Source organism: Glycine max, chromosome 17 (assembly GCF_000004515.6).
Source record: "Glycine max cultivar Williams 82 chromosome 17, Glycine_max_v4.0, whole genome shotgun sequence".
Lineage (NCBI taxonomy): Eukaryota > Viridiplantae > Streptophyta > Magnoliopsida > Fabales > Fabaceae > Glycine > Glycine max.
Genome location: NC_038253.2, coordinates 2,904,919 through 2,919,230, shown reverse-complemented (window position 1 = coordinate 2,919,230; position 14,312 = coordinate 2,904,919). Strand labels below are relative to the sequence as shown.

Below are 14,312 nucleotides of genomic sequence, written 5' to 3'. Positions count from 1 at the left end.
CAACAGTCCATCCAATTGGACCTAAGATAGTATTAAGGCCAGTCCAGTAAACAATTGTTCCAACTTCTCCCATTCTTTTTTTTTAGTTTTTATAATGAACTTCTCCCATTCTTTGATTTGATATAATTTATATAAGACAGCTCCTAGCATGGGAAAGCGTAGATTGTGTACCATACGAAAGTTTTTTTGACCCTTGGATATGATCTGTTACTCGAAGGGGTGGCAGAATACTGTGATCTCACCCGTAGCTAATTTTTTTTAGAAAATAAGTATAGTTTAGAGGGAGATGCGGTGGAGCAGATCTTAGACTTTGAAAAAAAATCCAAAAAAAATTAGAAAGAGAGAAGAAGTGAAGCGGATCTGACCTTGAAAAAAAAATACTCAGATGCATGAAAGAAAGAGAAGAGTGGAAAAAAAAAAAAACTAGAAAGAGGTAGAAGAGCGGCAGCAGCACAGGGAGGTTGTGGGTGTGGTGGTGGTGGTGGTGGGTGTTGCCACCGGCGGCGAGGAAGAGACAGCGAGATGAACAAAAATTGAGAGTCCCGATAAAAAATTTAAAATATATTTTTTTTCTTATGAAATGAGTCTGGTCACAGAACCACTGTTATTTTTCTGTAGAGAGAGAGAGAGAGAGATCTTGCTAATCTATGTAGCCACATATTTCTATATTTCTATACATGAACATTGAAGCCAGCATACTGCAGAAGAACCAAACTGTGTCTTTGTCTGTGTCTATCTTATCTCTTTTGGTAATTCATTTTCTTTATGAAATAGGCAAACAGAGAAGCGTAGACAATTGGGTACACAATGAGCACCACAGCCACAAGGCTTAATCTGTCATGCCGGAAGCCATAGTAATCTCTTAAAAAGGAACCAACTGATTTTCGTTCCCCAAATACGAGTACCTCCTTCTCTATGTCTCCATATTGTGAAGTTAGGAGGCCATTCAAGGACCAAGCAGTAGGACAAATCCAGTAGCACCAAACCCACCATTTAGGAATTTTCTGCATAAAAAAACTTAGTTGTTATGTCAGGCTTTAAAGCATCTTTCTTATCCTTATTTTCCAAATTAGTGTTGTTTCTGTGTGCATCATGCTATAAAGAAAAATTCAAGTAATGATTATCCATGATAGTGGTTTTGATTATGAATTTGATGTTGATAGACTCTATGATCTTTCAACAATGGAATGGATTACATTTTGGGAAAGGATAAAATTCATCTTTAAAAGTAAGCATTTGACTGGGATTGGATTACTAAAAACTTGGGTTTTGCATCAATTTATGCTTTTCTCAACATGTCAATTTTGGATCCAAATTCCCCAAAAAAAATCTTGGATGCAAATATAATATAATTAAGGTACAAATTCAAGCCCTTATGGTGCTATAAAAGACTTACCGGTCCTGGCATGAGAAATCCAGAAAAGAGATTGAATATGGTGTAGACTGCAGTCGACAATACAGAAGCTATATCGAGATTTGAGCTCATCGACATTACCATCATTCCAAGATATACAAAGTATAAAAATGTACAGAATGTGGTGTAGAAGTACCAAAACACTTTCTGAACTGACCAATGGAAACCTATCATTGGATATGTGATAGCCACATATAAAATTGATTGCACCAAGATATATGGTATTTCAATGGCCACCTACATTAACAAAAGAATATCACTGATTTAATAACATTACTGATTTTCCTATCAAAGAAGTATCACTTGAATTTGCTTGAAGTGACTGCAAACCTGTGCAAATGAATAAGCTGTGGAAGAGTACATTCCAGCGAATTTTTCTCGGTACAAGACAGCACGCTCAGTAGCCACATATGGTAGAATTGTTGAACAGTAATTTAGACCCAAGAATATTACAGCAATATACATTGATCCAAGTACGTTGAACAAATCCTGCTGATTGTTTCTTTAACCATAGAAAAGGTATATATCAGCACTTTCATCTGTACAACTTCAACACTACACTAGAATCGTGTTAACACTAATGTTGTCTGCATCATGAAATTCACAGTTTAAGAATGCCTTATGCTGATTGTGCCTAATATGTTTTTGATATAAAATATATGCTGTCTTATGTTTTCAAAATGTATTAATAAGGCATGCTATATTGCTATTCATGGAACTTGGTAGAGTAATTTACTTGTTTCTATCTATGGTTATCACAATGAAGAAGCTGAAATTACTGTTTTATGGATTTCAACTTCTCTCTGTTGAATGAACTTATCAAAACTATAAGAACTTCATATATGTTAACTTTTTTCTGCCTGATTCAGTTTGCTGAAGACAGACAGTGGAACAGTGGACATATTTGGATAAAATGTTGCATCTACATTGTCTTGAGTTAGAGGTTGTGGAGTTTCTTTTAACATACATATTTATTTTTCCAGATAAAATGAAAGAGTCATTTTCTGTGCAAATTATAAGTATAACAAAACAAACTTACATTTTATTCCCTTTCTGCCAGAATACTGCTCCAAACATGATTGCACAAACAATCATGAAAATGAAACGAGTTAAGTTGTACTCAGGACTTCTCCAATAAGACAAGTGTTGCTTCCAAAGGCATGCCATAAACTGTCCCAAACTATTTTGTGGGAAGCGAGTTGAAAAGTGCAAGTCTTTTGTACCTGGCGGTGGTTCACTCAACTCTCTCACCAATTCAAGGGTATCCCTAGAAACAGAAACAGCAATTCAAAACTTGGGATCAGTGTTTTCTGAAATGTGTGATCATTACCATTACAACTAAAACCAGATATGGCATGTAAATCCTGAAAAACAGAAGTTAATAAATTTGTTAAATGAATAACAGTTGATTGAATTCTCACCGGCAAAGGTGTGACTCTTTATATATTTGTGCAAAATCTATTTTAAGTTCTGCTTCTACAGATGCAGAGGTAGCTTCCAACATCCAGGTTGCAGGATTATAATTGTCCTTGATCTTTGGCACCCCAGGTATATTCTGATGGACAGTGAAATTAGATACAAATTTCAACAACATAAGTGAAGAAGTGAGAGATAAAGGTAAATACTCCCCTAAGGGCAGTTTTGAATATTAGTCTTGTGACCAGTTTGATAGCAGTCACTTGCATGTCTAAGACTATTGTAAGAAAAGGACATTTGAAAATAAGACGATCATTGATTTGTCCAGAATATAAAATGCTGTGTACTTTACTGCTGGGTTTGAGCATACCTGAAAATATTCAATCAGTCTACTTGAATGATGGCCTAGCATTCCACTATAAATAATCCGTCCTCCAGATTTCATTAGAATCAACTGCATGAAAAATAACTTCTTTTTAGTTGCTGACCTGTATATTATTTCCCTTTTCTACATGCTAAAGAAGGTAACATCATGCATTTTATTTCTACATTTGCAAAGAAGGGAAGTCAGCTTTTGCTTCTTGCCACTTCCAATTCTAGAAGCAAAAAAATCAAGATATTTACTAAATCACAGAAAGAGATGCATGCATTTATTTATTTTGTAGGGTTTTAGACTTCAGTAAATATACTATCTTATTCTGTACGTAAGATAGAGACTTATTATAAATTTCCAAAGCTGTTATTTCACAAATATTATCAACAGAAGGCACTTTGGACTACCTCATCAAAAGTCTCAAATATGTCGATGCTTGGTTGGTGTATAGTGCAAACCGTCGTCCTGCCAGTGGCAACAACATTCTTCACTGCACGCATAACAACTGCAGCTGCTCGAGCATCCAAACCAGATGTAGGTTCATCCATGAATATTATTGATGGATTGGAAACCAGCTCCACTGCAATGGTTAGTCTTTTACGTTGTTCGGTAGACAAGCCACTTTGGCCAGGGATGCCAACTAAACAATCCTTTATACCATCAAGTTCAATTGTTTCAAGGACTTCTTCAACAAATTTCTGCTCAGTAGATATACACAGAATTTAGAAAGTTACAAAATACATCTGTTATCTGGGAAAGAGAAACCACAGTGCAAGTGATAAGGACGTCATACCCCTTTCGTGACAGAATCAATTTCTGTTGGCAACCGCAACCAAGCTGAGTATGTGACAGATTCTTCAACGGTTATATATGGAGAATGTATGTCATTCTGCTCACAGTAACCTGAAACTCTTTCAAATGTCTTTTGCACTTTGGGGTAGCCTCCGATTCTTATATCTCCTTCAATGATACCTCCAGTTTTTCTTCCTGAAAGAACATCCATCAGAGTTGTCTTTCCTGCTCCACTGACCCCCATCAGTGCAGTGAGAATTCCTGGCCTAAAGGCTCCTGTGATATCACAAAGCAATTGTAGCCTTTTCTCATCGGAACCATGTTTTTTCATCTCCTGTTCAGAATGACAGTTAAAAATCTAAATTGACAACATTTTCAAATGACATCAAATCATGAAAAACAAGATAGGTGTGCTTATTACCGGAGGAATGTCAACAAAATACTGAACATCCTTAAATGCTATTGACAGTGGCTCAAAGGGCAAGACCATTTTCCCTGCATGACCAACCATGTAAAAGATACCAAAAATCCTTATTATTTTTGCTTGAAAGAAAGAACTCTTCTTTGAGATAATTTATCATAGAAGCTTTATTCACCTGTGCTTTGATTTTCCCTTGGTGTGTGGCCAACATCAACAGTAACTGACTTCAGTTCCACACTATTGCTTGTTTCTCGTTCCCTTAGTTGAGAGAGCCTCTCTTTTGAGACTAAAGCTCGAGACATCTTAGGCTCTGAATACATTTCCCATAAATTCAGTGGATTGAACAAAATAATATAACTGTTTGATTTGTTTCCTTGTATTAACTTAGACAGGGCTTACGTTTTATGTATGATAATGCCAAGACAAATCCAAAATCAAATAGTATGGTGAAACCAAGTAGGGCGCCAACTGATATCCAATAGAAGTGGCTGTCAAAGTCTAAACCATGACTCCTAAGAACCTCCCTCCCTTCAGTGACATTTCCCACTTTGATCTGCAAATAAAAAGGAAAGTAATATAGATATATACATAAGACTGACCTATCATGAAGCTGAATAAATAATTGTCTTAGAAGATACCTTTTGCCAGCGAGGAGCAAGAAATTCATTTAGTGTTATTCCTATTTCCCCATATGACATGGGAGAAAGCCAAAATCCCCACCTCAACCACCGTGGTAGTGATGCTGCAGTAAATATAACTCCATGAGACATGAGTAACTTTGTAATTAGTACAACATTTATAACTAGGGACTATAAAATTGCTTACGCCGAGGAAGAATAAAGCCTCCAAACAAGAACATCAGTACTAAGACCAAGGAACCAACAGTTGTAGCTGCAACATCAGTTTTGAAAACCGAAGCAAGGCAACGACACATGGAGGTTGATGACATATGCAAAGTGACAAGCAAAAGAAACTGGCGGAGGAACCTAATCCAATAAAAGAGAGAGAGATAAGAAAAACTTTGCAAAATAAAAGAAAAGAAGGCTATTTTGTGTGTGCATGAAATTAAACAATGTACTTGCCTTGTTATTTCAGGGCTGTAGCCTATAACATAATATGTTACGGATGTCCAAACTATAGAATCAAGAACTGAAAATGGAATCTTTAGAATGGCAGATGGAAGGCAGTAAGCCCAAGCTGGATAGAGATAGAATTCCTTCTGCTTATCAACAACAGGGAGTCTAGTAATAGTCATGATCAACTCTGCAACTCCATTAGTCATGAGGCGGACAAGAGTATAGTACAATGAACCCAATAAATAGTTTGCACCTATCAAGTCCACAGTCCGCTGAGTACGTATGAAGACTGTCATTGTTATGATAGCTGTGATTGTAAGCTGCAAAATGAGAAAAGGAAACAAGTAAGATCAAAGTAACTGGTTGAAGTATTCGGGTGTCACTTAGCTGGGTTGAACTTGATACTAACCTGTGCAGTTTTAAAGACATAGATAAATGAGTTCCGTTTCATGAGAAGAATCTCTCTCTTCATACAAGCTTTAAACAAATCCAATTTTCCCAAGGAGTACTTGCTAAATGATAAAGCATTTTTATGGGATTCAGATTTATCATCTGGCCGTGAGAGCTCATCATTTAACATTCTCCCCCAATAACTTGATTTGAATATTTGAGAGAATTCATCCACTGAAACATATTTGTAAGGAATATCATTGCGGTACCAGTATTGCCTTTGATCCTTCTTAGAGATTACCTGTACATAGTTGAAAATTTTCATTTGTGAGGCTATGCTATGAGGACAAAGTGGATTAAACAAGAAGGAAATTTCTCTTGAGCTTCGGCTCAATGGTAGCTAAGTACTCAACAAAAGTTAAGGTCCAGTTAGCAATGCCTGGCTCCCTATGACACACACAAAAAAAAAGGAGAGAAGAGGGGATCATTTGTTATCTCACCTCTTGAAGAAAGTCTGCCACTCCTTTTCTTTCCGGGCACCAGAAACCACAATCCTTAAAAAATTGGAGTGCTTGACTGCGGGGGCCATGGTATACTATCTTCCCCTCTGCCATTAATATAAGATCATCAAATAACTCATAGGTTTCTGGTGCTGGTTGAAGGAGTGAAAGCACTGCAGTTGCATCAGTGATGTGCACCAATTGCTGGAGACATGTAACTATTTGAAAGGTTGTGGAGCTGTCCAAGCCAGTTGATATTTCATCCATAAAAAGAGCTTTTATAGGACCCACAATCATTTCTCCTGTCATAGGATTTTGAAAGAAAAAAATTAAATGGATACATTGAGGGGAAAATATTATGAAGATGAAGAATAAATAGTTTATTTGCAGCCTAAGCAGAAGTTTCACTAGCCTTCAGTTTATCAGTGATCATTGGTCTAGTAAAGAGGTGAGGCATTTCATATGTTTTCAGCCAGGAGTTCTTATAGTTACAAGGAGAATATTGAGTTCTGAATTTTTCAATTACAACAAAGTGGCATATAAAACATTATTTATCATTCCTCATACCTGTAGTTAGCCTTTTCTTCTGTCCACCTGAAATGCCTCTATCTAGAGCATCACCTACCAGTATGTCAGCACAGATATCCAGTCCAAGAATCTAGGATATCAAAAGTTTGTATTCACGTGTCAAAAAGGATAGAAACATACTAAATGAACCACTCAATAACTATGTACTCTAACTCAGCCCTGCTTGAAGCAGATTTACCTTTAAAACATATTCAGTTTGAAGATTTTCACTTTGTCCTTCAACTGAAATTGCCTGCAAAAATATGGTTATTTTATTTGTAAACTGGTTGTTTGGTAATTATGACATATGAGTTTTACAAACTAAAATTACCTTCATATAGGTATCAATATCTGGGTCAGGAATGATCCCTTCTTCTATTTCTCTCCTGCTGATTTCAGCCACTAGATCTGCAATACAAAGGATATATATGAATGACTGCCGGTACTGTATTAGTTACAATTTCGTGGATAATCAAGGATTGAGTAAGAACTAAGAAACATTACCAGCTCTGCCTCCAACACCCTGGCAGCGTGCCGAAAAGTCAATCGTTTCTCTCACTGTCATCTCTGGAACGTGCAGGTCATACTGGCTTATGTAAGCAGATGTTTTTTGGGGAACAAATTCACCTAGCTTGTAACCATTGTAAGAGATTTCTCCAGAAACCTGAAGATAAGTAGAAATAGTAGAATGTCACAGGGATTGCAGTATAGGGAAATTCAGCTTGCTCAATTACATTAGCTTCTGAAGGACTTTTAGAATTCCTTCATATAAGAAGAAGCATTAATTGTAGTGCTAGGCATAATCCTGATTAGTTTATGTTATGCTCAAACAAGTTTCTATATGATTATGATCAAACTAAATGAATATTGCCAATGATTTCACTATATATTGTGTTTAAAATGCAGACCTTGAGAGATTGCTCTAGTTTTCCAGCAAGTGCCTTTAACAAAGTGGTTTTCCCACACCCTGGTGGACCGAGAAGAAGAGTAAGCCTGCACTCAGAAACATTTTTTATTACTTAGCAATTTGGCCCCTTTTATTGTAAATTTTATCATAATATTTTTTTATGACAATACAATATCCATGCTTAATAGAGTTTTCACAAGTGAATTTTAAGGGACTGAATTTTTAAAGACTGAAAACATGTGCTTGAGACACATTCATGTGCACATGAATACTTATTTTGTCAGTAACTAGCTGAAAATGAGAAATACTAATAACACTCTTTACTATTGTTTAAAATTCATTTGTAACACATTAAATCATGTGGGTCTCACTCCCAGTCTTACTCTAAATGAGTTACAATAAATTTCAACCAATAATAAAAAGTGTGTTGTTAGCATTTCTAAGTTATCTCGTGTTCTAAAATAACATACACACATAACATATTCACCTACCTTGAGGGCTTTATGATGCCACTGACATTATTCAGAATGCTTATCTCTGCTCCTTGAGAAGTACACGATATAGTCTTCATGAAACCCTGTTCAATTGATAAGTTTCGCCCATTTTAGCATGAACGGATGCAAACATTTCTTTCCTTTTTTTTTTTTTTAAGCTTGTGTCTCTTAACATTGCTTTATATAGTATTAGGTGTCATAGGAGAGTGGCCAGCTTAGGTTCAAGGAGGAAGCGTACTTACAGAAAGTGAGCTAGAAAAAGAGTTCCAAAGAGTTGGCAGTGCCTTCCCTTGAACAACCTCACATTCTGCTCTTACATTCAGGTTCTTGTACTTGACCTCCACAGTAGGTAACTTCACATTGACTCTGAAAACAACCAATTTGTCAATTCTTGAAATAAAGTGCCTACATCAACTGGTACCCCATCTATGTCTCTACACAATCAAAGTGGGAAACTGAATAAAAAGAAAACCAATCAATGGGGGAAACACAAAAAGGAAGTCTCTAACATCAAATAGAAACTTGAAAGCAGGTCAAAAGCTATCCTAATTTAGAATTGAATCCATACCAAGAAGACAAATATGTCAATACTCAATACCCCACTCTACCAATTACTCTAACAAAATGTTACCCCTATTTTGTTTGCAACAACAGAAAGAACATCTTTTGCAGGTTGATCAAGGCAAGTTTAAATAAATACCTGTCCATCCTTTCTCTTAGTTTCTGCAGCAGTTGGAGGTTATCATTCTCAATGTGCTTGATGAGCTTGTCAATGAACAAACGCTTTTCCACAGCTCCAAGCTTGGAAACATCAGCCACCCTTTTGCTTCCGCTTCTCAACGTGATGACGGTGCTGCTGCTGCTTGCACCCTCCTCCTGACTGACATCAACAAAAGAAGTCTTAATCCTTTTGAAAGTTGGTAGTTTCTCTATAGCAGCCCACTTGGACTGAAGCTCCTTATCTTCCTCCACAAAGGAATCTGCATCTCTCTCAAAGGTCAACACATGACCTTGAGTTCTTCCTCTTGGAGTTAACTCCATTGGAAGAATTGAACTTAGCTTTGCTTGAAGCAGTAGCTATTATTGCTGGAGCTGTTAAGCCTCAAGCTCCTCACAATCACTGATATGATCTCAGAAGTTGCCAATGATTGTTACAGATTGTGGGGGGATGCATGGAAGGGAGAAAGAAAAGTCTTCACTCAGAAAGAAAAAACTAAAGTGTGTGTTTTTGTTTCTCCTTTTAAACAAGGAAAGCTCTTGTGTGAAGAAGATCCTATAGTAGCCACCTCTTGTGTGGCCCCCTTGACGGGGAAACAATCCAATCTGGTCGTATGATTGTCAAAGGTGCATTCAATTGCATAAAGAGAGAGCTGTTTTGTTACATCTACAAGACCAAAGAAGAGTTGTTGTGCTTGTTTAATTTGGGGTGCCTCTCTCTCTCTCTCTCTCTCTCTCTCTCTCTCTCTCTCTTTCATTTAGTTATTGTTTTTTAATCTCCTCATTCATCATTGACCAGCACAGAAAGTACTTGTGCAGATTGGTTTTTTCCCATGAAAGCATGTTTTTTAGTTCATATTATAATAACATGTTGTCTTTGAATTGAAGGTAGTAATTGGAAAAGTGATTACTGCAAACGGTTGTTATATCTTTTACGTTAAACTATTGCTCTTGTGATTTTCTCTATTTTAAGTTTTTTTTATAATATTATTGTTATCAAACACTTATCAATTTTATTAATCATTAATTTTTGTTAAAAAATCTAACTGTTCATTTTTAATATTTTATTCATTCATATGACTCAAATTTAAAATTTTATTCAAAAATAAATAAATTTAATATCATCTAACTACTTGTTAATGGTCTATTGACACAAATTTTATTAGTGAATTAATATTTCAGAAAGTATTTATAGTAATTTTATATTTACATATAAAAACTAAAACTTAAAATGGGATCAATTTTACTTTTGTCTAAGCTAAAGTTTTTCAAGCGTAAGTGGTGATAACCCAAATGTGTCTCTCCCAAGAGCACTTTTGTGTTGTGATTTTATTAAAAAATATTAAAAGTTAACTTCAATCTAATCAGCGTTCGTTTAGCTTGGGTCCGCCAAAGAATATAATATATTTATGAAATTACGATGCGTAGCTATAATAAGTGCTTTTCTGGATGAAGACGCCGAAGATGCATATCACTTGGCATTTTTTTACTGACGGTGGAGCCATGCACTTTCCATGAAGACGAGGAAAGAGGAAGGAAATAACCATATAATATAATATTATAACTTTCAATTATTAATAACGTCAAGTTATGTGCCAAGGAAAATGTGATGTTATTTATTTTTTTTAAATTGATAATTTTTATTTTGTTCAACAAAAGATCAAATTTGAATTTAAATCCTCTTTAGTCACACCAAATTTTCTTCAGCAAATTCACGTAAATTCCATTTCCAGCATGAATTTGTTGAATAGCTAATTAATATGATAATGCATGTGGACTTTCAAAGATCAGTGGCGGCTGGATGAATAAAAAAATATATTGAAAATAGCCACTGACTTGTTTTCAAAGTTGTGACTCATCTAGATATGATATGAGATCCAAGAATTTGCTGGACATATAGTACCTGTAATGTGAAAAGCACATGATGATGTATTCTATCCTCTAATGCTGCTTGGTTGGTATTACCTGCACAAATTTCTAAAATCATTTAACAATTAAAAGTTAAATCGGAGGATGATTCTTTTATGTAACAATAAAATTAAAATTTAACTTAAATACCCTAACAGTTTAAAAAATTACACTATTGTCCAATAATAAATTAAACATGTTCAGTAAAATTATTAATTTTTATAATAATTAATTTGAAAGTTATATATGGTGATTTTTAATTAATTGATAGTAAAAAAAACTATATACTCAAAATACATGCAAATTAAACTAATAAAATTATTTTTAATGATATAATTTATATTATTTTCTTGCGTATGCATTTTTCTTTTTCTTTAAATCTCGGGTATCATGTGAGGGAATGATTACAATTAGATATATAGACATTTTCATATAAAAAATTACGATTACAATATACACAAATAAAGTGTTCAATAGTTTAAATTTTTAATTGTTTATGTTATGTACAATTTTTTATGCTTTCATTTAATGAAAAACCGTCATATATAATAAATGTATTAACTCTTAATGTAATTATTTCTCCCGTTGATTGTACGATTTAAATAAATTATTTCACTTCATTTCCGTGCTACATGGAATTATCATATGGGCATCATGACCGCATTGGCCAGTGGCCACCACAATAACTAACTTTGACTTTTTTTTCCAGCGCTTCGTATTATGTAATTATTTTTGCTCGAGCATTCTTTTTATCATTTATTGATAATTTAATTTCAAAATACATTTGATATATTTTTGAAAATTTAATTCTAAAATTGGTTTATAAATCACATCTATAAACACTAGTTCAAATGTTTTACAAATCACTTTCTAAAATTAAATTTATGGAAAAATATTTAATATATTAAAAAATTAAATTAAAATACTTTTTTAAATTAAGATTGAAAATTTTAATAAAATAATTGAAAGTAACGTAAAAAAGATAGCGTGGGTACAAAAAATAATTCCGGGCTTCCTATCAGGATGGATGAGTGTCTTTGTCTTTCAGTCTCCAGCAATGCAGCGGTGCCTGGCCTGTCTTGTTTTGGAACTTTCTTATTTTCTAATCACAACTTGTCACACAGTAATTGAAATTTACAACAAGATTTTACCACGCACAATATGTGCTGAAAACTGTATCTAATACACTAGATTCAACCCCATTCACATCTAAGTATAAAGCAATGTTTGTGCAAACTAACACATCAAAGTAATTAGCTATCTAATGTAGTCTTTAACGTGACTTTCAGCATAAACTTTATAATGATTTTAATATATATTAAGCTTTCAATTGATTATTATATGATTCAAGAATTAAAAATAAAAAAAAATATTCGAATGTATAAAATTATAATGCATGTGATTTTTTTTATGTTTTACATAATAAATATTTTTTAAAATTTTTTTATTCAATACTCTAAGGACACTCATTAGCAAAATTCTTATTATATTTATAAACATTATGTTCGTGTAAGAATTACTCCTGCGTGTAACATTAAACAGAGAAAGAGAGTGCAGTAAGGGGAAAAAAATCAAAGTGAGGATAAGACACCCATTCAAACCAAAGGAGAAAGAAAGAAATTGAGCACCTGCTGGTTGTAGTGGAGTGAGGTTCTCTTACAAGCTGAGCCAGTAAATCTCAAATGGAAGAGGATCGTATGGCTGGTAATAATGTAGGTCTTTAAATGTCATAGCTCGGTTACTATTTATGGCTAATATTTTATTTTTTACTACCTATTTAATGAATCATATTAAATAATAGAACATTTAATACAAAATGGGTTTTAAATGTGCATTTATTATTACGTATTGAAAAAAATATAAAAAATTTAATGATATCATTAATGAGTATTTTAATTCGAACATTCATTTACTATATGTTCATTTATTTGTTACTTTTATTATTACCTATTTCTTTTGTTGGTTCACCACTATACATGAGTAATGTAAATAATTGGAAATAATTGAAGTGTCTCCGATCAACAAATTTTCAACCATTAGATTAAATTGAAGGCTTAGATTTGGTCATGTTTTTAATTAATAAATATTGTTGTTTTAAAAAATATATTAAATATTTCTAATATTCAATCTCTTTCGCGCACGAGACCAAAATTCCTTTCTCATTCCTACAACTACTTCTATCAACACGGTCGATGACAGACGACTGGTGTCAAACATCGACAAACGATGGGTGTCGAACATCAATGGATGACTCCTCTCCTCTCTCGCTTTTTTTCAACATGGTTTAAATCCAACTAGGTCATCACTATCACTTCATATGTTTTTCGACGAGGTAGTTCTTTTCTCTCCCTTTAAATGCAGGATTTAAACTTTAGTAGAAAGAACACAAAGAGATATTAGTTTTAAAAAAATGAAGAAAATTGAGACAACTAATAACAAAGTTAAGAAACAACAAACTTATGAATCGTTAGTTATCACTTTTAACCATGAAATGTGAAAAGCCAAAAAGGCAAAAACACACAATAGAAACTCAAAAAAAGGGCGAAAACAAAAATCGTGTCGAAAAGGACACCTTACCTGAACGAAAACCCATAAAGAATGTGATCTTGCCGAAAAGCACCAAAAAAGGGAGAGAGAATAGCTACCTTGCCAGAAAATGTGTGTGAGAGACCGTGGTGACCTCACCGGATTTAAACCACATCGGAAAAAAGTGAGAGAGGAGAGAAGTCATCCGTCGACGTTTTACACCCATCGTCCGTCATCGGCCATGCTTTGTCCGTCATCGGCCATGCTGGTAGAAGCAATCACGTGAACGAGGAAGAGATTTTGGTCTCGTGCATGAAAGAGATTGAATATTAGAAAAAATTAATATATTTTTTAAAACAACAATATTTATTAATTGGAAACGTGATCAAATCTAAACCCTCAATTTAATCTAATGGTTGAAAAATTGTTAATTGGAGACTCTTTAATTATTTTTAATTAAATAGAATCTGGATCCGCTACATAAAAAATATTATTTTTTTATTTTTAAATATAAATAAATTTCAATTATTTTTATCTCATTAATGAAATTATCTTTAAAGCATTTGTCATTTAATAGGAGATTTATGTTTGATATGAAGTTTCACTAAAAAAAATAATTTATTAGAGAAAAAGATTGTTTTTTAATTCAAATTGATATAATTTAATAAAGTTGACTAATTTTTTTATTAAACATGAAATTAGTTTTTTTAATTATAGATACGAATAGAATTATTATTATTATTTCACTCTCATAAATAAAAAAATATCCTCCAAAAACTCTCACACCTTTTTTTAACCTTTTTCCCCTTTT

The 14,312-nt window shown here is 33.8% G+C and overlaps 1 protein-coding gene across 2 annotated transcripts; it reads right to left on the bottom strand.

Moving 5' to 3' along the window:
• Positions 1-548: 548 nt before the first annotated feature.
• LOC100819411 (pleiotropic drug resistance protein 3) lies at positions 549-9,843 on the bottom strand. Of its 2 annotated transcripts, XM_003550527.5 has the most exons (24): positions 9,051-9,842; positions 8,593-8,716; positions 8,348-8,433; positions 7,858-7,942; positions 7,454-7,613; positions 7,281-7,357; positions 7,149-7,202; positions 6,950-7,040; positions 6,383-6,684; positions 5,902-6,183; positions 5,499-5,812; positions 5,242-5,402; positions 5,055-5,158; positions 4,816-4,969; positions 4,592-4,726; positions 4,417-4,490; positions 3,997-4,329; positions 3,611-3,901; positions 3,201-3,284; positions 2,836-2,969; positions 2,454-2,681; positions 1,745-1,916; positions 1,397-1,651; positions 549-1,004 (listed from the first exon to the last, which is right to left on the bottom strand). In XM_003550527.5, the coding sequence occupies exons 1-24, from the start codon at positions 9,389-9,391 to the stop codon at positions 738-740; spliced, it is 4,308 nt and encodes a 1,435-aa protein (XP_003550575.1). In that variant the 5' UTR covers positions 9,392-9,842; the 3' UTR covers positions 549-737. The 2 variants fall into 2 exon arrangements, with proteins under 2 accessions (XP_003550575.1, XP_006600401.1); XM_006600338.4 differs by having other exon boundaries at positions 5,242-5,812; positions 9,051-9,843.
• Between the last annotated feature and the right edge of the window lie 4,469 nt (positions 9,844-14,312).

Bases quoted from the DNA above. Each gene is read 5' to 3' on its own strand.
- LOC100819411 (XM_006600338.4), bottom strand. From the start codon at position 9,391: ATGGAGTTAACTCCAAGAGGAAGAACTCAAGGTCATGTGTTGACCTTT. The intron at 4,727-4,815 runs GTAAGCCCTGTC...AAATGTATTCAG, and splicing joins GGCATTATCATACATAAAAC to AGCCTAAGATGTCTCGAGCT. The intron at 1,005-1,396 runs GTAAGTCTTTTA...TTTTTTATGCAG, and splicing joins GATTTCTCATGCCAGGACCG to AAAATTCCTAAATGGTGGGT.